This window comes from Lithobates pipiens, unplaced genomic scaffold (assembly GCF_037356315.1).
Source record: "Lithobates pipiens isolate NorthernLeopardFrog02 unplaced genomic scaffold, aLitPip1_a1.2 Scaffold_22, whole genome shotgun sequence".
Classification (NCBI taxonomy): Eukaryota; Metazoa; Chordata; class Amphibia; order Anura; family Ranidae; genus Lithobates; species Lithobates pipiens.
The window spans coordinates 118,240,855-118,265,452 of NW_027507784.1; the positions used below are offsets into that span (position 1 = coordinate 118,240,855).

Sequence of the window (24,598 nt, forward strand, 5' to 3'; positions counted from 1 at the left end):
AAAAAAAAATGGTTATAATAATGTTATTAAAAAAAAAAAAAAAAAGAAAAAAACACAACCTCTAGCCACCATGATGTAAAGCAATGTGAAGTAACCTGAGTAATCAGCGGATATGAGGACCTGGTTATCCTCGGAGATCACTGGTTTTACTGAGATGGCAAAAAAATAATGTACAGAGGTCCAACAATTAAGACCCCTTTCATACTGGGGCACAGGCCATGTTAGCGTTAAAGCGCTGCTAGTTTTAGCGGTGCTTTACTGGAGCTGTGAGGGTGGTAGCAGGGCGCTTTTAACCCCAAAGAAGGGGTTAAAAGCGCCCGAAAAGCACTGCTGTCGAAGCGCTTTGGCAGCGCTGCCCACTGATGTCAATGCCAGCAGCGGTGGAGTGTTGTATACACTGTTCCCACACCACTCCAAAGACGCTGCTTGCCAGGCTTTTTTTTTTCCGTCCTGCAAGCGCACCGCTCCAGTGTAAAAGCACTCAGGCATTCACACTGGGGTGGCTTAAGAGGCACTTTACAGGTGCTAAAAAGCGTCTTCAGTGTGAAAGGGGTCTTCCTCTGCTAACAAATTTCCAGACAACCCATAAAATGATCCTAAGAATGGTACTGGTCAGCAGTCAATTTTCACAAAATGGGCAAGAGCATTTCAAAACGCAGAGATGACCAGGGAGGTTACTCAAATCCACACGTGGAAACCCAGAAACAAAACAAAAGCTCCACATAGTGTGATAACGCTTAGGAGGAAGAGTAAAAAATGATAAAAATTGAACACTCACATTTGAAGAAGCGATCAAGGACTTATCGAATATAAAATGGTGCAGTAGTGAAGGCAGCACTCGACCCAGCACGTTTTGTCTGCATAGACATCCCCTGGAGTGTGACACTCGCGTTTTGTCAGATTAGACCTCATCTGGGGTGTGTCACACACCCCAGATAAGGTCTACTCAGATGAAATGCATCGGGACGAGTGCAGAAACTGCATTAAGGTAAAAAAAAACGTGCATGCTTTAGAACCACTTTAAGGCCATTATACATGTACTGAAAGTTGGCTGGTTTAGCAGGAACCGGACAATTTTCGGTACATGTGTCCCGCTGTCTAATATTCTTATTTAATGGTCAAAAATCTGGAAATCCAGCATTTAATCAGTGCTTGCAGCCAATAGCAGAATACAATAGACGATGGAAGAAATCCCCACATCAGACGTTGTTGTGTTAATTTGAGGATCTGCCAGTTTTTTTTTTGTTTCGCTTTTTTCATCCAATCCGCGTGTTGAAATTAAAAAAACAAAAAACACCCCAACGTGAAAACGTCAACCCTAATAAAAAAAGGAATTTCAAGTCTTACTAGATTTCCTGGGGATGGCACATTTCCTGTAGAAAAATTGGTAGCGATTGCTCGTAAAAAATACAAAAGAAAGCATAACAGAAGTCTTACTTTGTTACCACAAGTCTGTTCTTTCTCATGCTTTCAACTCCAGGCTTCTCTCTTTCAGGTTCTCCTTTCTTTCCAGTCTGCTTTTTTGACTTTTTATTTACTGCTTGACTGATTGTTTTGGCACAATGTTTTGGCAGGAGCTTTAGAAGAATAATAAAAGTGTTAATAAGGAAGAAGCCAACCTAAAAGCAAAGGCAACAAGCGAGACCTTACAGCTCAGACAAGTGTTCTACCCTCTTCACCACTTCCAAAATGTTAACAGATCACTAAAATACATTGGAACACAAAAAGCCAGGTAAGCTCTCTAAAGGAAACCAGGAGTACAAAAATATGGTCTATAAGGTAGTACGATTTCTCTGCCATTTAAATGAGTCTTTAATTTAAAGATCAAAGCTTCCATCAGAAACTAAGGCAAGGACAGAGAATTGACAGAACTAGACACTAAAACCTTTAGCATTGCCCTCCGTAGCTGCCTCTACCCAAGCTGCCATTTGATTCTCATGCCTGTACACTGTTCTTACCAACCAGAAACCACAAGCCCACCAATACCCAGAGGAACATTGAAGCTGCTACTTAGCTACCAAGAGGTGCCTTGCACTTTTAGGGCGAACTCACACCAACTGCTGTGTGAGGTGCAGTGCAGCAGAATAATGCAATGCTGATCTTGCACTGGCGCATTGCACTGTTTTTTTTTCCCCCACACAGTGACATTCAATTGGCTTGCCGCGTGGTGCCAGGCGGGACTGCCTCACACTAGGTTGAGCTGCAAAGTATGGTATGCCATACTTTTTTTTTTTTTTTTAACACACATCTCCACAATGCAGTGGTGTGAACCGGGCACACAAAAGTTAACGCATGCCTCGCCATGGGACTCTATTGCCCAGTGGAGTCTCACAGCACCTGGGGTGAATGGACCTTTAATGGATTTTAAACGTCCCTGAAAACCCAAAGCAACAGTCAACTTACTGAATGACAATAGCTATACAAAGATACCACTACCCCATGATACAAAGCTTGAGCTTCAGTAACTAGCTAGGTACGAGTGCATAATTGTTGTTGGTGTTCTACCAAATTGGGAATTTTTATTGTGCCCCTGTGAGTGATTGAAAAGCAATGGAAAAACGTAAAAAGAGGGCTACCTCTGGGGCTTGCTACCATGCTGCAGTTTTAACTGTCTTGCTTGCAGCTCACTACAGTCTCTGTATGAGTCCGTAAACAGGCTGATAATTGCTTGTTCCTGGTGTTTACCATTTGTGAATTTCATTGGCACAGAAAGTTCTAGTGGCCAAATTGCCTACACTTTGACAAAAGTACAGCAAATCGAAAAAAAGATATCTATGACTACCAGTCAGTCATACATTACCAATTGATCCATTTTGAAAAAAAATGAAATTAACTGGTAAAAAAAATTAAAAATAAAATAATCCATTCAAGTATGTACAGTATTCTTAACCACTTAAGTACCGCCCACCGTCGATATACATTGCTACTTTGACGTTGAACACAGTTATGGCACCAGATACCTGCCCTAACCCTAGTATTGTCTTAAACGTTGAGCGGTCCGCCCCCACCCCCCCGGTCATCTCCACTGCTTAACTGAGCCATCGGTAGTGGCGGAGACAAACCAATACTTTCCCCTGTTAGGCAGGAAGTCCAATGAGGGAATGATGACCTCGACTCTATGCCATTGGATGACAGAAGCAATGTCAAATGCCATTTCCGCCCATTGGCCTTAAAAGGGACCATTTTTTTATTGCTTTGAAGTGAAATCGTGAGATAAGGTCTTCTTGATCCCAGGTCTCTTATTAAAGAGGTCCTTTCATGCTTTTTTTTCTATTCCAAGGGATGTTTACATTCCTTGCAATAGGAATAAAAAAGTGATATTTTTTTTATTTTTTAAAAGGTCAGTGCAAAAATAAAAAAAAGAAGTTGAATAAATAAGTAAAAAAAATAAATTAAAAGTGCCCCGTCCCACAGAGCTTGTGCACAGAAGCGAACGCATACACAAGTCATACCCACATATAAAAACGTTGGTCAAATCACACGTGAGGTATCGCTGCAATCGTTAGAGCGAGAGCAATAATTTTAGCACTAGACCTCTTCTAACTCAAAACTGGTAACCTGTAGAGATTTTCAAACGTTGTCTATGAAGATTTTTAACTGCCAAAGTTTGTCGTCATTCCAGGAGCAGGCGCAATTTTAAGCATGACATGTTGGGTATCAATTTACTCGGCGTAACATTATCCTTCACAAAATAGAAAAAATTGGGCTAACTTTCAGTTTTTGTTTGTTTTTATTATTTCTGGTCTATAACGCGGTTTTCTTAGGGTTTTGGGAGTTAAGTAATTTTCTAGCAAAGAAAAAAAATTATTTCAACTTTAAACTTATGTGAAAAATAGGCCTGGTCCTCAAGTGGTTAAAGAACAACTCTGAAGAGATTTTTTTCTTTTATCAGTGGGGGCCTTTCATGTACTCTAGATAGAGTCCTTAGCTGCGCCAAAACATCCCCTGCTTGCATTCCTTTTGCATTATGGGAAATATGGCATTTACCTTCAGGGATGTGACGTGCAGCAAGAGTGAAAGTCCTCCTCCCTGTGCACGGAAACACCTTAATTTCCGAGTGAGGAAGTGATGTCACTGGGACACAAAAGCTAGAATTCTATGAAAACCAAGTCATATTATACACAATGCCAGTTTTTTAATCAAATCTGGGGAGAGAGATCTAAAAACACAAAGTTATTTGTATCCTGGGGTTCTTCTTTAACTTAAAGTACCTTTTACTGTTCAGTCTGCTCCAAACTTTTTTTTTTTTTTTTTTTGCTGCAATCATCTAACATCCTGTTAGAAGGGTGGCTACATTCATTCTTCAGAGTCCCATTGTGTGAAGGAATATAGCCACCCTTTTTTGCTCGCTCCCGCAATGGACTAGGGACTATAGACTACAGAATATGTAGTGTGCATAGAGCAGTGCAAATGACCTCAACTAATGTGCACTGCTCGCTCCAAACAAATGGAAGTGAGGGGTAAAAATCAGAGGTTCGGGAGCTCACGGAGGATATTGCAGAGGAGGTAGAAAACACAGAAGCAATTACATGAAAAACAGATTACAGGGATATTAGTGGATGTGTATAGATTCTTTTAGGAGAATAAGGATAGTGCTCAGTGTGACTTTAGCGGCATGTATACAGCTGAAAAAAAATAAATAAAAGTATACTGAAGCTCCAGAAATGGCAACTGTAATTTAGATACTTGCCTGATCACTTAGAGTACACTGTTCTGTGCAGATGTCTGTTATGAGATTGCGGGCTTGCTTTGCCATTTCATCCAAGAACATGTTACATAAAGATAGGCTGCGATCTCCAATGTGATGTCTCTAAAGAGATGTAGCAATGGATAATCAATTTCCCAGTTAATGAAAGATATACGGACTTGGCAAAAACCTTAAAGTTATCCACTACTTTGTAACATTTTCCATGAGATATATATATAGATATATATATATAGATATATATATATATATATATATATATATATATATAGCGCTCTCTCTAATACATATACTATATATATATATATATATATATATATATATATATATATATATATATATATATATATATATTTCATGTGCACACATACATACAGCATATACACATACATACAGTGTGTAGGGGGAGAAGAGATCTCCAATGAGAACGTGATGAGATTCCAGCAGTCGTTTTCTAGCTTAGGTTAGGGAATCAAAGGCAACATCTAGTTGCTTTAAAAAAATCATGTGCAAGTCCAAATTATAGTGTGGACTTCCCATTTTTAATTAGACATTACAATAGACGTTAGTTCATTTTGTAAAACATGGCGCCACTACTCTACAGACAGAACAGATTACAAATTGTACTGTGTGTCACTTATATCAACACATGGGGGAAAAAGCAGCAATAAAAGAGTATCCTATGAAGCAAAAACCTGTTAATGCAATTATTTGGAAAAACCTATTGTGCGTCAATATAAATCTTTGATGCCTTGAAATGGGACAGAAGAATCTTTTTAAAGTTGTCCTCCAAGAAAAACATTGGCAGCTGTGTAGCACCCAGCCGTAAAACATGCTGAGCTAAAAATGTTGTCTTTAAAATAACTTAAACCTACACAAGACATTTTTTTTGTTGTAGCAGACAAAACACACCCTATACAAGATTCGCACACTGGGCTTTTCATGAAACACTTTAGATTTTTATTTTTTTTTATGAAAATTCCTCTTAAGGATGTACCTATGCAGCATTTATGATACACAAGATAATCAATAAAATAAAAGATAATCTACTTATACCTCAGGGCCCAACCTGCAGCCCTTCAGTACTTTTTATATGGCCCTCTGGGTCTTTGCAGAGAACAGTCTGTTTCCCTATTGCCCTGGTATAGCAGTAATATGTAGAAGTCTCATGTAACTGAATGTCTCAAGTCTATGAACGTCTCCTGAAGCTTGTTCCCAGTTTCCAACAGCCCCTATAGCATATGTTACCATCTCTGACCATCTTCTGAGTAAAATCTTTGACTATATCCTGTTGTGCATCTGCTGTCTGACACTGAATTTTATATGTGCAACCCTTTGGAGGAATCGAGGGCCACACTTGAGCCGCCCCCCCTCAAGAAAACTGACCACCACTGCCCATCTACTGGGAGATGCCAACACCTGTGGACAGGGCATTTCTGAAACATCTGCTGGAAGACATCTAGACATCTGCTAGATCGAAAGTTTCCTCCAATCTACTGAATGATTACTTTAGGCAAGAGAACCAAGCTAGGTCCCTTCTCAGCACTGAAAGTGCAACCATAAAGAGCCCCAAAGATATAAAAAAAGTTAATTAATGGTGAAGCATTATGGCTGTACTGTGGTAAGAGCCACCATGCTCCCCAAGTAGGAATAGCTGCACACACGACTCTAAATGCTAACTTTAACCAATTTAAAACTGGAGTTTGTGTTAAAAAATTATATTACTTGTAAATAAAATAAAAATTATGAAAGTGTAGCTGCACTTTGCTGTGTTTCTTAAGTGTTGAAAAATCAAGAATGCTTGATAAATGGCCATGGAAGTGTTGCTTTTCTAGTATGAAGATGAGTATGATGAGTATGCCATCATAATCATAGCAAAGCAGTAAAAATAATCAGGGGTGGCGGAAAGTTAACAGACTGGAGGGGCACAAAGATAACAGGAAACGTAAATATGCCATAACATGGAATGACACTTCAAGTTTTTTCTTCTTAAAATTGTTTAACTACTTCCAACCCTTATGTTACTTTCACACTGCGGCATTGCAGGCGCTGGCGGTAAAGTAGCGCTATATTTAGCTGTGCTTTACCGCCGTTTTAGCAGTGCTATTCGGCCGAAAAAGGGTTAAAACCGCCCGCAAATGGGGTTTGCAGTGCTGCCCCTTTGTTTTCTATGGGAAGGGGCACTTTAGGAACGGTAAATAAATCGCTCCTACAGCGCTCCAAAGATGCGGCTTTTAGGACTTTTTTGACCGTCCTGTAAGCGCACCGCTCCAGTGTGAAAGCCCAAGGGCAGCGGCTGTTTCAGGGAGCTTTGCAGGCGCTATTTTTAGAGTTGTTGTGCCTGCAAAGTGTCCCAGTGTGAAAGGATGCAAGTGGTTATACCAGGATCCTGGCGGCATTTTTACAGCTGGCAATGGGCTTTCAGGTAAAAGTGATCTGAGCTGCTCTACAGCCACATTATCTTTTTTCCCAGGCTCTTCCGTTCCACAGCGGAGTCGGGAACTGCTGCAGGTAGTCAGGTCAGCTGAGCACAGAGGAGAAGCAGGAACATCCTTTCCTCCCCCTTCTCCATGACAAATGATCCCAGAAGCAACAAGGATTCTACTCGCGTCTGACAGACGCGATTGAGGAAAAGCCGATCACCGGCTCTTCCCATTTACACTGTGATCAGCCGTGATTGGACACGGCTGATCCCGTGGTAAAGAGTCTCCGGAGACTCTTTACCGAGATCGTAGTTGCCGGGTGTCAGACAGACACCCCACAACAACGATTGCCGCGATGCGCGCCCTGACTCAAAATCCTGATCACGTCATATGACGTCCGATCAGGATTATGAAACCACTTTGCCACCGGCATTTTGTTATAGGGTGGGCAGCAAGTGGTTAAATGGTAATTGCACCACAAATGTGAGTCATTGTGGGGAATGTCAGAGTGAAAGCACCAGAGCACACATTTAACGCTAAACTGGTAACCAGTATAGGCTTTTAAGATGCTGCTTATGGTAACCATAGTAGCTCATTACATGGATGTGTGAAATTTTTCAACTTGACATGTTCGGCATCCATTCACTTGGTGCAACACAATCATTTATATTTTACCCCAAAAAATGGGTACTATATAGTTTGTGTACACTAAAATGCATTCAAGTGTATTTTTCCCTAAAAACTTGCATTTAATAAATGGAAGCGCAAATAACATGCACTAAAAAGAAAAAATTGCGATATTTTTTTTTTTGCTAGAATTTTTTTTTAAGATTTTTACAACTATGCAAAACGTTTACAAAATTGGGTAGCAAGTGGTTAAGAAGTGACATCTGGACAATCACTGCTGTAGAGAAAAAGCGAGAATCAAAGACTTTGAGCTTCTGCAAAGACTGAGAACCAAGGTCAGAAGCAGAATCTGAAAACAAATTACCTCTTCAGGACAAAGCTCGTGAGTGCAGCTCATAAAATGAGTACAAATGAGAGGAAATGAAATTGAGTATCTTGACTGGGATGGCAGCTCCAAACACTGCTGAAACATCTTCTCAAATGCCCGACTGTAAAAGCTAAAAGCAAACACAGTTCACCCTTTAAGATAAACATACATTAGCTAATGCTAAAATTTCACAAGCACAATAAATTTTTTCATAAAATTGTAACACAAAAGCACAAACGTGAAAGAAAAACACACATCCTTAATACAATGGAGACTATGGGGGTATGCATGTGTTTAAAACATACATCCAAAAGCAATGTCTAAATTTGAACTTTCTATAAGATAATACAGTATGTGGAGCAATAAAATATCAAAAAATACAGCGGTCTAGTTTTTGGGGGAAATCTCAATGGCAACACCTGGAAAAACCTGGCAGGGGCTCTTACCCTTTCCCATGCTACGTTAAAACAAAGGTGTTCCTATTAATGTGTATCCCAGCAGGGGCCATTTGCCCTGTGTCCTGTCCAATTGACATAAAGTCATGTCAGACATGAAGAGAACAAATAAAGAAGTAAAACCGGCTAAAAAAAAAAAAAAAACAACAAAAAAATAAAAAAAATAAAAAAAAATTATAAATAAAAAATGTTAAAAGCATTTAAAAGGGCAACTCCTTTATTGTGGAAAAAAATACATGGCAAAATTAAACGTAAAAAACAAAAAAACTAAAAAAAACACACAACATAGCCTAAACAATTGCTATACAAGCTATTTTGTAATTTAAAAGTTTTTAAAAATAACTTTTTCATTTCAATCTGTAGCCGTGGTAATTTTCTTAAAAAATGCAGCATCTCCAATCAGAACACAGAATGAATCCGCTGATTACAATGAACCATTCCCTCCCATTCAGGTTTAGTATCCAAAAAAGCAAGGTAAAAACACAGCTTTTTGATTTGTAGAATTCTATTGATGCTTCAACACAGTCTTGAATAAATAGAATCTGCAACAGTTTGTTAAACATGCTTGGCTATTGTCTTTTGTTATGACAAACTCAAGTCTTCTGATCTGCTTATTTTATGCCATTTCATTATTACTATAATTTTTGGTCTTATCTGGACTTTCCTTTCTAGATAATATTTTTTGTTTTACAACTGTGAAAATTAAATAAAGATTTAGCAAAAAACAAAACAAACAAAAAAACCACAAAAAAATTAAAAAAATTAATTAAAAATAAAAACAAACACGTGACTTTTTTTCCTCCCTTAAACAAAAGTGACGTTACTATTTCAATAATTCTAGAAGACCATTTGCACTTGACTGTCCATAATCGAAGACTACAGCGTCCCCCAAAAACTCCACGATTTTGCAATGGACATCGTAACTTACATATCGCAATCTGATGGAATGTTAATCAAAAATCCCTTTATTCAAGACTGTGTTGAAGAATCAATAGAATTCTACAAATCGTTTTGAACACTGCTTATATATAAGTCGGGGGAAAAAAAAAATGATATTACACACACACACACACACACTATGCAAACCAAACTATAAATTATTCTGAATTATTCCAATTCAGAAAAATGTCAATGGCTGTGGTGCTCAATCTCTCAGAGTCATTACACCAACGCTTGTGTAGAAAAGGCCAGGGCTCAAAATGGTAGCAGTAAAAACAAAAAAAAAAAAAATAAAAAAAAAAAAATACGACCACAGGCCATCTCCATTATCTTTATGCCACATTTTACAATAACAGTTAAAGTGATTGCAAACGATCACCTTGTAAAACAACTCATCCAGTTAAAAATTGAAATGAAAGGCAAAACATTTTGTATAGATATAAAAAAAATCATAAATACCTTTTGTCCCCTTTTTTATAAGTGTTCACATTCCCTCTGTTCTCAGCTGCATAAGAGCTAGGGGAGGAGAAGCAACAGTACACTTATCTTCCCAGTGAATGGCTGTGCAGGGGGTGTGTGTGAGGAAAAGTCTAATAAATGGAGAAGGGCAAGAGTTCCCAGTATAGCTAGAGAACTGACCACAATGTACTTTCCTGCTTAGTGTGGTCAGTTTTTAATAGGAAAAAAAAAGAGGGCCTGGTAGGAACACCAGGGATTTCACATAAAGGAAGCAGTACAAAGAGAACAGGATACTTTTTCATACAAGTACATGGTACAGCAGGTTCATATCAGGAATATGAAATGCTGGGGTAACAAAATACTAACTTCAAAATACCTCCTGCTGAAAATACTGGGTGCCTAGGTCTCATGCTGATCTAGAGATATCAGCGCTTTGCGAGTCACTGACCTGGACGCAGATCAGGTGTCCTGACTACATCATATGTGGCTTTATAATTGTTCTAAATTGATCTTTTTTAGTGCAAATGTGGCCATGCGATGGTCATTTATCACTTGTACATATTCTTAACAAGCTGTAAATGAGCTTTAAAAAAAAAAAATCAAAATCCTCGCTGACTTCTGTAACTCCAGAACTTGCAGAGCAATTTCTCCTCAAAGCCCACAGCAGATGCACTGAAATAGGTCAAGTTGTTCTCGACAGCTCAGCCTTACTCAGAGGGCAGCAATACCCTATTTACATTGGAAGGCAGAAAGGGAGCAGAGTGAGCTGATCTTGCATAGAGCAAGAAATGCTCCACAGTGCCTGTAGCTACAGAGGTAAGTTGCATTTATTTTTGGATCATTTACAGCATTATATATAAATAAATGTTGAAAGACTTGTGAATGATTTATTTTAAACAAAACTACTAAGGACTTTGAGGTGGTCAGCAATAGCAGCACATGTATTTCTCTTCACTACAAAGGAATCAATAATTCCAACATAATAATATTAATAAAGAAATAATAAAACATCTTGGCTAGAATGTTTCTACTCTATCAATAAAAGATTAAAACAGAAAAAAAAAAAAAACACTTGAGACAATAGAATCTTACCAAAATATAGAAAGATCAGAAGTTTCCACCAACATTTCCACCAAGGAATCCACCATTTTTGTGTGGAATATTATAGTGTTCATCATCTTTCCAAGTTCTCTGTGGTCTGCAAGGCTTAATGATGCTTTGGAAACACTGGTGTAGGCCTAGATAAGTAAAGTTATTCAATGAATTTACAATACACATTTTAAGCCCTGAAATTTCTGCATGTTAACATGGTGTATTAATAAACATGGGTTCTATTTAATGATGGCATCTCATAACTGATCTAAATCAAAGTGCTATTTGACACTGGACTGGAAGTAAGAACCTGGCTGAAATGCAGTTCTTATTTAGGTCTAGAGGTCGACCGATATATCGGCCGATTGTGCTGAAAATTAAGCTGATTCATTTATGCACTAGCCGGTTCACACAGGGGCAAGCCGACTAGCGGGGCGACTCCGCGCGACTTGTAAATTACTTCTGTAATACAAGTCAATGCAAGTCGCCTGAAGTCTCCCCATCAGAGCAACTTGAGTCTCTCCAATTTAGGCAGTCTGTCAAGTCTGAGAACCTTGCCGATAAGTAGAAACATTGCATCTCTTTGCTTCTTTTACCAAAGGAATGAACTCTGGTGTGTAGAAGATCTCAGTTTAACCATTTAAAGACTAAATCTTTTCTGACATGTGTTGCTTACAAGTAAAAATCCAGTATTTTCTTCTAAAAAAATCACTTAGAACTCCCAAACATATTATATATTTTTAGCAGAGAACCTAAAGAATAAAATGGCGGTTGTTGCAATATTTTGTCACACGATATTTGTGCATCGGTCTTTCAAACGCAATTTTTTGGAAAAAATACTGTGTTTTTAATGAATTTAAAAAAAAAAAGTGTAACGTTAGCCCATTTTTTTTTTTCCATCTAAAAGTTTTGATTGTTTTTGTGTATTTAATATTTAAGATACATAGTTTTCTGTAATCCAAATTAAACACAATAGTGCACTGATTGTAGGCTTGTTGTGTTTAATTTAAGACATTTTCTGTATCACTTCTTATTACTTAACTGTTAGCTTTTATGAGATGAAGGGAAAGAAGAGAAAAAAAATAAAAATAAAATTCGGCCTTACATATCGGCCAAAAAAATAAAATAAAATCAGCATCATGTATATCGGCCATCAGCCAGAGAAAAAACCATATTATTCACCCTCTATTTAGGTCCAGTTCACACCAGGTCCATTTGGACAGCACTGGGCAACCTTCCAAGCGCAGTCCCAATGCAAGACAAATCAAAAACATCTCGTTTCCTATGAGGCCAGCTCACACCACCACACTGCAGTGATGTGTGCTGAAAAAATAAAGTCCCACAGTGCTTTTTACCTGTGGTCTATAAAAATTAAGAGAAGTTCAGGGTTTGAAAAAAAAAAAAAAAAAATAAAAAAAAAAAAAAAAAATCATATTCGATCCAATTGTGCATCTGTCCCCCGCCGGCTCTGCAGTGAGAACTGAGCGATTAAACACTACTAGTCGCTCAGCTCTCACCCTCCTCTCTGAGCAGAGTTAGGACTGTCAGTCACTGGCTCTCTGCCCATCCAGTGCTCACTGGAATGCTGGGCTGTGGAAGGGGCTAGCTCAAGCTCTCAGCAGGCGCCGGTCCAAGAATCTGGGCAGATAGCAACCATATGGTCGGGATCTTTTCCGAGCCTAGACAGGCTCTGATGATGTCAGCGGACAGCAGTCTTCAGCCCACTATCGGGCGAAAACGGATGAAAAGGAGTACAGAACAAACTGGTCTTCTGAGATAAAGGATGGGCGTGTTCACAGTGCCATATGCCCGTGCCCGCCAGGAAATTTACACTGCGCAGTGCTAATCACAGGCAACGAGACAATTCCCGATCTCTGCAGCTGCGGATCAGGAAACATCTCACCATCTGATTAGCGCTGCACAGTGTAAGCTTCCTGGTGGCCTCGGGCACGTGGAGCTGCAAACATGCCTGAGCCCATCCTTACCTGCAAACCATAGGAGAAGTATGGCCAAGAGATTTAATCACTTTGTGACATTCCAGAACAGTGTGATGAACTGGTTACATCATATTGGCCCTGCTTTTTTCACATCGCACACCAGGGGCTGTGTTCTAATGCAGCTGCTGATGTGAAATTCCACCTTTTACAAAATACATAAAACACACCCAATTTGCAAAAAGCAAAAATTTGCATTAGTTTTTGGCATCCAAGCATGGATAGCATTATTCCAATGATCGTGCTTAGGGGGATTTGTATACAGACACCCTAAATAGGGTTGTAGCATGAAACTTGCTCAGAAAGATGAAGTCGATAAATTGGGCTCACTGTAGTACACTTATGTCGTGGTATACAAAACCATACACTTGGGAGGATTTCACATATTAATAACTGCTATGGTAGCAGTAGCAATGATGTATGTGCAATCTACTTCCAATCAGAGATGAGTTTGGTCATCTGCCAAACTCATCTCTAGCTGAACTCGCACTCTTACCCAATAGGCTGTGGGGTCATGGCCAATCCTGCCATGCAGCTCGCATTAAAAAAAAAAAAAAAAAAAAGAAGGTTTGGAGGACACCCAAGCTCACAGTACTTACAAACCTTATTTAATATCACAGGACAATTGGAAGCTCCATAGTTAGAAGACTATATAGGAGAACTTCCTGCACTGCACATTCATCCACATTGCATAAATTTGGTACATTTTTTAAAGTGGGTAAAGACCAACTTCAAAAATGGCTTACTATCCCACATTATGTCACCTTCCAGCTTCTGGTAGAAGTTGTGTGTGTTAAAGTTGTGCAGGAAGGCCTTATGCCGCGTTTACACGATGGAATTGTCTGGCAGACTCGGTCCGGCAATCAATCTGCCAGACTTTATAACAAACAGACTTGGCCACACATGGACACTCTGAAAGTCCGGCGATTTCGAACACATACGACGGGACTAGAAAAAGGAAGTTCAATAGCCAGTAGCCAATAGCTTCCTTCTTGTACTTGCTTCAGAACATGCGTCATTCTTAGTCCGCCGGACTAGCACACCAACGAACGGATTGTCCGCTGAAAGCCAAGCCCGGCGGTCAAATTTTTTGTCAAAACTACTTTCTAAGTCCGCCGGACTTTTACAATGAAAAAGTCCGCTTGAGCCCACACACAAACTAATTGTCTGACGTACTGTGGTCTGGCGGACTAAGTACGCCAGACAATTCGATCGTGTGTATGCGGCATTAGAAGCAGTGACTTAACCTTATTAAGGGGTACTCATTTAGCACTTAGAGCCCTTTCTCACTGATGTGTTTTTGCTGCGTTTTTACCTTCCTGCATGATAAACGCAATGAAATGATTTCTCTTTAAATCCCATGGGACTGTTTAAACATTTTGAAAAATCTGCATGCTGCATCTTTGGCAAACTTTTCAAAACTGCACCTCTCCATTGAAATGAATGGAAAAGCATTAAAAACGCAGGCTGCATTTTTTGGTGTTCTTGGAGTCACATGTCCATGTTTTGCAGGTGTATGTATTCCAAAAAAACTCATCGTAAACACATATGCCTTTTTAAGGCTTTTTTTTTTTTTTCAATGAAGTATGAAAGCACCCCGATTTAAAAATGAGGGCTCTCTATGGTAACACCTGTGTATTCAGTCCACCAAGTAACAAATAGTATGGGGTGGCTGCTGTTTACAAGTAGGGTGAAGGAAGAGCCCACCAAGTTTTTATGCTTTGTGGTTTTATACAGAAACAAAAGTGCACTTTTCGAATGCACTAGAATATTTTTCCACCCAATACATCAACTCGGTCTACCAGATGCTTTTCCACACCACTGCTTTCCAGCAGCCGCAACCATACTGTACAAAACTTACTAAGAAACCTTGAGATTTGAATTCTGGGGGATTAAAGTGCCATTGTTCAAAGGATAAAGCTCAGATTTTTTTTTTTTAAAGCAGCTTAAAGAGAAGTTTGGCAGACACTTCTGATAAAAATTCCTCGGCTTTAAGTTCCTCTGTATTTCATCTTGGGCAGCTATGAATCTGTTAAAATGATCTGTGTGGATTTCCATGACTCAATCTGAGTGGGATGTTAAGGTTTGTCAGCACATCTTTTGAAGCATGGTTTCACCATTATCTCAAAACAAAGACAAAAACGCCCAGATAGCTTGACTTTAAAGTGGTTTATTTTTTTTCCCCCCTCCTTGAAAAAGAGGACCAAGAAAAGGCCAGCTTGTTTTTGTTGAAACCATTATGCATTTTGATGCACAGCCTCCTGGCTTCCAAGCCAAAAATAATACAAGCGGAAGCCATTCTGCAATCATCAAAGCGTTCTCAGGTCAGAAGAGACAAAGTGCTATTCAGCTACTGTTGCACAGATGTTAGTGCAATTCTTACATCCAGTCTCTAGCCAACCATCCCTGCCTCCAAATCTGGCAAGCGATTTAATGTCTCAGTTGCAGAACAATGTGCGACATTAGAGGAAGGAAAAAAAAAAGCGGTTCTTTCCAACTTCTCATTACACTATTTAATGCTGTAATTCACTTTCATTATCTGTAAAAAGAAATAATGTTTTCAAGAACACCAAGTTGGAAAAAAAAAAAAAAAAGGATTAAACCTTACATTAGTATGTGTCAAGTGAATTTTTGGCAAGGCAAGTATTTTGCCTGAATAGGTTGTGCTAAGAGCTAATACCAGGGAGTTAGGAATCCAGTTTCCTTTCATTGCCACTAAAGTAGCAGTTTCAGTATATAAAAGTAATACCTCTACACAATACAGGTGGTTAAAAAAGGTATATAAATTATTAGCTACTCAGCCATCGGAAGGCACAACATTTTTGTTACATACAGTGGGGAAAATTATTATTTGCTCCCCTGCAGATTTTGTAAGTTTTCTCAATTACAAAGAAATGAAGGGTCTCTAATTGTTATCATAAGTGTATTTTAAATGATAGAGACAGACTATAAACTAAAAATCCAAAAACAACACATAAAACAAAAGGCTATAAAATTTAATTTGCAGTTCAGCGAGAGTAAAATAAGTATTTGATCTCCAAACAAAACATGACTTGGTACTTAGTGGAGAAACCCTTGGGAAGAAGATTCTCATCCAAGATTTTACAATATATGGCCCCATCCATTGGCCCCTCAATACGGCAAAGTCAGTTTGTACCTTTAGCAGAGAAACAGCCCCAAAGGATCATGTTTCCACCTCTGTGCTTACTGTAGGGATAGTGTTCGGGTCATAGATACACAGTAGGCGTGGTTGAAAGATACAAGTCTATCAAGTCCAACCTGTGTGTGATTTTATGTCAGTATTACATTGTTTATCACTGTATGTCGGTCGTTCAGGTGCTTAACTAATAGGTTTTTTTTTTAAACGAATCGATGCCCCCCCACAGACCACGGCCCGTGGAAGGGAATTCCACATCCTTACTGCTCTCACAGTGAAGAACACTATGTAGTTTATGGTTAAACCTCTTTTCTTCTAATTTTGTCTGACTGGCCATGTCTTGTTAAAGTATGCATGGTAGGTATGGTAGGTATGGTACGGTATTTGTAAATTGAAATCGTATCCCCTCTCAAGCGTCTCTTCTCCAGTGAATAAATTCAGTGCTTGCAACCTTTCTCCATAATTAATGTCCCCCAGACCCTTAATTATCTTTGTTGCCCTTCTTTGCACTCGCTCTATTTCCAGTACATCCTTCCTGAGCACTGGTGCCCAGAACTGGACAGCATACTCTAGGTGCAGCTGGACTAGAGACTTGTAGAGTGGGAGAATTATCGCTTTATCCCTTTTTAAATGCATGCCAATATTCTGTTTGCTTTGTTAGCAGCAGCTTGGCATTGCATACCATTTCTGTGCTCATCTACTAGGACCCCCAAGTCCTTTTCCATCCTAGATTCCCATAGAGGTTCTCCCCCTAGTGTATAGATTGCATTAATATTTTTGCCACCCAAATTTATTTTTTTACATTAAAGCTCATTTGCCACGTAGTTGCCCACCCCATTCATTTGTTCAGATCTTCTTGCAAGGTTTCCACATCATGCAGAGAAGTTATTGCCCTGCTTTGCTTAGTATCGTCCGCAAATACAGAGATTGAACCATTTACTCCATCCTCCAGGTTGTTTATGAACAATTAAATAGGATCAGTCCGGGCAGAGAACCCTGGAGGAACCCCACTACCCACCCCTGGCCATTCTGAGTTTTCCCCATTTATCACCACCCTCTGAACTCTACAAGCCCTTGTAGCCAATTTTCAATCCATGTACTCACCACCCTATGGTCCATGCCAATGGACCTTATTTAGTACAGTAAACGTTTATGGGGAACTGTGTCAAAAGCTTTTGCAAAATCCAGATGCATCACATCTACAGGCCTTCTTTTATCTAGATGGCAACTCACCGCCTCATAGAAGGTTAATATATTGATTTAGCTAATGATATAGTTTTCATTACTAAAATCTTGTATATAGTCCCTTAGCCCCTCCAAGAGCTTGCATACTATTGATGTTAGGCTTACTGGTCTAATTCCCATTGATGTATTTTGAGCCCTTTTTAAATATTGGTGCTACATTGGCTTTTCTCCAATCCACTGGTACCATTCCAGTCAGTAGACTGTCAGTAAAAATTAGGAACAATGGTCTGGCAACTACTTGACTGAGTTCCCGAAGTACCCTTGTGTGCAAGCCATCCACTCCTGGTAATGAACGTTAAGTTTCCCAAGTTTTATTCTAATTCTGTCCTGTTAGCCATAAGGGTGCTTCCTATGATGTGTTACGAGGATAAATACTGCAGTTTTGGCTACTGAAGCCCCACCCCCTCCCAAGTGAACTGTGATTGCAGTTTCTTAAATTGCCCCTTATTGCCACATCTGTGATCAGGTCTGTATTGTTGGTAATCAGTAGATCTAGTAACGCTTTATTTCTAGTTGGTTCGTCTGTCATCTGACCCATGAAATTGTCCTGCAAGACATTTAGGAACTGGCAAGGTTCCCTCCACCCAGTCTGTGTCTGGATAATTAAAATCCCCCATTATGATAACACTTACCATCCCTTGCTGCTAATCCAATTTGTGATAGGAGGCCCACCTCCTTCCTTAGGTTAGGGCAGGGGTTGACAAATTTGCTTGGAATCTAGGAGCCAGCTAAAAAAAGTTAGAAGCCAGGTCCGTGGCGGCGATCTGGACCTGTCCCTGGCCTGACACGGAGATAAGTGAGGGGAAGATAGCCCCCAGCCCCCCACCTGTCTCCAAGTCATTGCCCATAGCTCTTAGAGGGACATTTATTTTATTTTTTTCAAATGACAAAAAAATTTTAAATTGCATTTTAGTGTAAATATGAGATGTGAGGTCTCTCTGACCCCAGATCTCATATATAAAAGGACCCGTCATGCTTTTTTCTATTACAAGGGATTTTTACATTCCTTGTAATAGTAATAAAAGTGGCACACTTTTTTTTTTTTTTTTAAAACAGTGAAAAAAAATAAAAATAAAAGTTAAAATAAGAAAAAAAAAAAACGTATAATTTTAAACTCGTCGTGTCCCACCAAGTTTGCGTGCAGAAGCAAACGCATATGAAAGCGGTGTTCAAACCACACATGTGAGGTATCACTGTGATCGGTAGAGAGAGCAATAATTCTAGCCCTAGACCTCCTTTGTAACTTAAAATGTGCAACCTGTAGAATTTTTTAACGTCGCCTATGGAGATTTTAAAGGGTAAAAGTTTGTTGGCATTCCATGAGCGGGCACAATTTTGAAGCATGACATGTTGGGTATCGATTTACTCGGCGTAACATTATCTTTCACAATATAAAAAAATTGGGCTAACTTTACTGTTGTCTTATTTCTTTTTATTAAATAAATTATTTTTCCCCAAAAAAGTGCGCTTGTAAGTCCGCTGTGCAAATACGGTGTGACAGACAGTATTGCAACGACCGCCATTTTATTCTCTAGGGTGTTAGAATAAAAAAATATATATAATAATGTTTAGGGGTTCTAAGTAAAGGGAAGGAGATAGGCTGGCAGGCAGGGGAAGCTCCATTAGCATTGATGGTTGTCATTCCAACGGCCACCACAAGAGGGCGCCAGATTCCAGAAGGAACCATAGGATCGCAGAAGGCCTCAAAGCCGGGGGCTCAATTACCGGCCGCCAGCGGCGCGGCACGACGCGATCACGCCGGGGGGGTCCACGGAGACAGGATACCCCCAGCTGTGCTGCGCCAGGTCGCCAATTCTAGGTCACAAATGTGACCTGGCGCCCGAGCCCTGGGTTAGGGAGCCTATAGTATACTCCCAGTATTATTTTTCCATTAGCTTCATCCCTTTGGAGCTCTACCCCGTAAGGATTCCACTTCCTCCCTTGCTCCATTAGTTATGTCATCTCTCACAGCCACTTGTACATTATTGATATACAGGCATACTCCTCCCCCTTTTTTACCCTCTCTATCCTTGCGATAAAGGGTATACCCTTGAACAGTTGCCAGCCAATCATGAGAACTGTTGGACCAAGTCTCTGAAATTCCCAAAAAACCCAAATCCTCCTCGTACAACAGTATCTCTAGTTCACCCATCCGGCCTCGTAATTTAGACCGGTCACATACTATCCTCTTATTGGATGTTTCAAGATTGCAACTAGGACTTGTTACTATACTTAACTTGGGTTTATGTGCTTTAGTTAACCTACCACTAATTCCCCCAATACTACCCTCTGGACTATGTTCCGCGCTGACTACCTCCATCTCTGGCCTTTCCCCCCTGTTGCCTCAGTTAGGTGCAGTCTGTCCCATCTATAGCACTGGTGACCCAATGAGAAGTCAGCCCAGTCCTCCAGGAGCCCAAACCCCTCCTTACTATATCAGCTCCTCCGCCACTTGTTTACTTGCCTAATCTCCCTCTGCTTTTTGGTGTGGCTCGATGTACAGGTAGTATTCCTGAGAATACTACCTTGGAGGTCCTTTGCCTCAATTTAGCTCCCAAGTCCCCAAAATCGTTCTTTAGGACACTACATCTGCCTCCGACTTGGTCATTGGTGCCAACATGCACCATGGCAGCCCCAGCCCCTTCCAGTAATCTGTCCACCAGATCCGTGATGTACCAAACCAGAGCGCCCGGGTAGACAGCATACAGTTTGGCGCTTCAGGTCTTTGTCAGATTGCCCTCTCTATCCTTCTAAGAATTGAGTGCCTACCACCAGGAAAGCTCTATACTTTCCCTTCGCATTCCCCCCCACTCTCACTGGAGGAGTAATTCCCCTGCCAGCTAGGAGAGCCCCTTAAGTCCAGCAGTGCTGGTCCCTGACTGGTTTCACCAATGTCACTCAATTGAGCATACATATTGGGATGCTTCCCCCTCTATCCTTCCTGACTGTCACCCATCTACTCTTTCTTGGTGCCTGCACCACTTTGTCTCAACCCACTTTGTCTCTGTGTTGGCCCCTACCAGATATCGTTCCAGGCTCTCCTTTAGTATGGAGGGTCCTCTCAGTGCTTCCGCAGTACTGACAGTTGCTTCCCTAGATTCAGAACCTGGGCTTCCAGGGAAACAACGTGCTTACATTTTGCATAGCAGTAGTCGCCCTCGATCAGATACTCAAGGAACACATACATGCCGCAAGATGTACACTGAGTCGCATCTCCACACCCGCTGGGCATCTTACCTACCAATTTAATAAGGGTTGGGATTATACCCTGTCCAAATAACCTAACAACTAGCTTCCTGACACTACTACTCAAGACAATACACAGGTACTCAAGATAATACACAGGTACTCAAGATAATACACAGGTACCCGCAGAACAATCTGCCCCCACAGAACAAGGTGCAGGCATAGTCAGATTTTTTCTTCCTCCAAACACAGCGAGTTAATGCCAAAGAGCTAAATTTTGGTCTCATCTGACCACAGCGCTTTCTCACAATCCTTCTCTGAATCATTTAGCTGTTCATTGGCATGACTATAAATGTGCCTTCTTGAGGAGGGGGACTCGCCATGCTAGGAGGAACAACAATACTGACTATGACCCTAAGAACACAATCTCTAACAGTCAAGCACAGACATGGAAATATGCTTTGGGGCGGTTTCTCTTCTGAAGGCACAGACTGACTTTGCCGCATTGAGGGGCCAATGGATGGGGCCAGGTTTTGTAAAAATCTTGGATGAGAACCTTCTTCCCTCAGTCAGAACACTGAAGATGGGTCATGGATGGGCCTTTCAGCGTGACAATGACCCAAAACATACAGCTAAGGCAACAAAGGAGTGACTCAAGAAGCACATTAGGGTCATGGAGTGGCCTAGCCTCACCTAGTCTTCAGACCTTAATCCTATAGAAAATTTATAGAGGGAGCTGAAACTTTGAGTTGCCGAGCAACAACCAAGAAACCTTAAGGTTTTAGAGAAGATCCGTAAAAAATAAATAAAAGAGTGGACCAAAATCCCTCCTGAGATGTGTGCAAATCTGGTCACCAACTACAATAAATGTCTTACCTCTGTTTGCCAACAAGGGTTTCTCCACCAAGTACTAAGTCAGGTTTTGCTTGGGGATCAAATACTTATTTTACTCCCTGAACTGCAACTCAGTTTATAACATTTGTATAATGTGTTTTCTAGATTTTTGGTTGGTATTTTGTCTCCATCATAAAAATTTATAGACCCTCCATTTCTTTGTAATTGGGAAAACGTACAAAATCTGCAGGTGATCAAATAATTATTTTCCCCAATAAACCATGCTCACTAATGAAAACATGGTGGGTATATTGATACCGGCTTTGTTTGTTATATATGATGCTTGCCTCTCATTGGCAAGTGCTGTCCGTTCAGGCATACCTCGACATTTGAAGCCACTACCCCTTCAATTCAACAATGATTCTGCAGCATTGTGGATATTTAACACATTGAGGAATTAAAAGAATGTTGTTACAAGGCAGGGAAAAACAAACAATGCCAAAAAAAAGTTTTACTGGAATTAATTTTCGTTCTCCGATGAGTTCAGGCAAATTCTGGAAAAAGAGGCCTTGACTTCCTCGGTCCTCCTCTCCTCTTCCTCATTTTCTCACACCTAGACTGGTATGTTGCGACACCCCTACACTTTTTAAAAACTACAGTACTGTACCCGCACTGCCAGGTAGTGCACTGTATGAAGAGGCGTAAAGGTCATATCTCAGGAAGACGCCTTTCTCCTCAGCACGTCACTGTTTGCTGTGCTGATGTACAGGGGACTTTGGAAGAAGGGGAGGAACAGAGAAGAAAGGATCAAACAGCCTTTCCACACAATGCAGAGGATAAACCCCTTAGGTTCCACAGTGAGTATAACAAGCATGCTTTATTGCATATATAGGCTGATTTTAATGTTGTGGGTTTAGCAACACCAAGTGGCACTTTTTAGATGGGCTGTCAGGGAGTGGAAAAAACATCAACCGTTCATTTTATTGCAACCTAGAAGCCAGAGGGAAAGCAGCAATGTGACTTGCGTTACACAAAAGGAAAAATAATTCTACATTTAGAAGCATAGTTACACTTTTAAAATAACCCCCCCCAATTCTCTTAAGGCCAGGTATCTTCAGACAGATTGGTCTGCATGCCCCAGACATCTAGTCCTGGGTTTTTTTATTTACCGTATTTATCGGCATATAACACGCACCTCAATTTAAGAGGGAAGTTTGAGGAAAAACATTTTTTCAAATAAACCACTTTGAAGCAAAATAATGGTCAGTGCCAATCAATGCAGCCTGATTAGTGCCCATTTGCAGCCTGATCTACGCACATCCAATGCAGCCCGATACCCATCTGCAGCCTCAATGCAGCCTCTGTGCCCATCTGCAGCCTGATCTGTGCCCATCCAATGCCGCCTGTGCCCATCTGCAGCCATCCAATGCAGCCTGATGCCCATCTGCATCCTCAATGCAGCCTCTGTGCCCATCTGCATCCTGATCTGTGCCCATTTAATGCAGCCTCTGTGCTGATCTGCAGCCATCCAATGCAGCCTGATGTCCATCTGCAGCCTCTATGCAGTCTCTGTGCTGATCTGCAGCCTGATCTGTGCCCATCCAATGCCGCCTGTGCCCATCTGCAGCCATCCAATGCAGCCTGATGCCCATCTGCATCCTCAATGCAGCCTCTGTGCCCATCTGCATCCTGATCTGTGCCCATTTAATGCAGCCTCTGTGCTGATCTGCAGCCATCCAATGCAGCCTGATGTCCATCTGCAGCCTCTATGCAGTCTCTGTGCTGATCTGCAGCCTGATCTGTGCCCATCCAATGCAGCCTGATGTTTATCTGCAGCCTCACCATCTCTCATGCAGTGCAGAAAATCAGGAGAGGGACGAGCGCCGCTGGAATCACCCGTTTACAGTACTCAGCTCTCAGTCCCACCTCCACTATCACCATTGGACCACTTCCTGTGATTGACAGAACACTGGTCCAATTCCGGTGGCAGAGGTGGGACACGTGTGTGATGTCAGAGCCGAGTAAACAGGATATGATGGCTCGGTAATTCCGGCAGCGCTCATCCCCCTCCTTCTCGCCCCTGTGTGTGTTATACGCCAATATGGTATTTATTTTTTATTAAAAAATGTTTTTTAACAGGACGTCTAGGGAAATAAAACACAAAATTGGCAGTAGAGAATATCTGCAGATAGTAGATGGTGGCCAGGCTTTCAGAAAATGCTAAATCTTGACATAAAATTCTTGCTCCAAAGTAACACTCCTTTTCTAATTTACTGTTCAGTTTGAGAGGAAACATGGAGAAATAAAGTACTATAACAAGTACAATTTCAGATGGCACCTTATAAACGATTTATGGGGAAGTGGTTTCCTCCGAGCTGTGCACTGCCACAAATAATTCAGAGCTGGCTGAGAAGGGCAATTGACAGAGGTTACAGAGAACAGTTCCCTGCTGTTCAGCTTATAATACAAATGAACAGTGCCCTTTTGAGTGCAACATTAATCTGACTTATACATTACCCAGAAATTAGACAGTAAATATTACCCACAATGTCAACCTGAACCTGCTCCACATACTAAATGCTTCTGCTTAAAGACTCTTTTCAGGGCTCTGTGGCATCGAAACAAATCTGCTTTTCCAAGAAGCATTACGTTTATGCAGAAACCATTCTGAAGAGTGCCTACTGCTCGGCAATTAGTGTTAGAAAAATGTTGACAAGTAACGGTTGGGAAGTACCATAAATTCAAATGCTGTGACATTTAAATAGCCTTAAGTAGAATGTTGCTCTTTATATCTGGCAGACACAATGTTCAGCCAGACTCTGCAATATAAATTTGTTAAAACTGAATGCCAAACAAACAGCTAAATACACAGCTAAAGCACATACACCTGGTTTACAGGCCAAAAGATTCACGGTACTGCTCAACCATTCACCTCTGCCACATAACACAACAAGGCAGGTGACAGCACTATTTCCTACTGTAGCGCCGTACCTTTATGTGCCACCGGTCTACAAATTACAGAATTCATTCATGTAAATGTGATCTTTCGAAATCCAACGAGCATGCAGGTGACACAGGAAGCTACAAAACCAATAAAGGAAATAGTGTTTTCACC

At 40.7% G+C, this 24,598-nt stretch overlaps 1 protein-coding gene across 8 annotated transcripts in view; it reads right to left on the minus strand.

The window, feature by feature from the left end:
- NCKAP1 (NCK associated protein 1) overlaps positions 1-24,598 on the minus strand; it is a 175,174-nt gene that overhangs the window by 43,812 nt on the left and 106,764 nt on the right. For 4 of the 8 annotated variants that reach the window (XM_077448133.1, XM_077448135.1, XM_077448132.1 and 1 more), the window contains 5 exons: positions 11,068-11,213; positions 9,976-10,032; positions 8,120-8,252; positions 4,691-4,810; positions 1,438-1,577 (listed from right to left, as the gene is read on the minus strand). In XM_077448133.1, coding sequence (XP_077304259.1) covers positions 1,438-1,577; positions 4,691-4,810; positions 8,120-8,252; positions 9,976-10,032; positions 11,068-11,213 — 596 coding nt within the window. The remainder of the gene's footprint in view (positions 1-1,437; positions 1,578-4,690; positions 4,811-8,119; positions 8,253-9,975; positions 10,033-11,067; positions 11,214-24,598) is intronic. The other 4 variants (XM_077448137.1, XM_077448139.1, XM_077448136.1 and 1 more) reach the window with 1 other exon arrangement.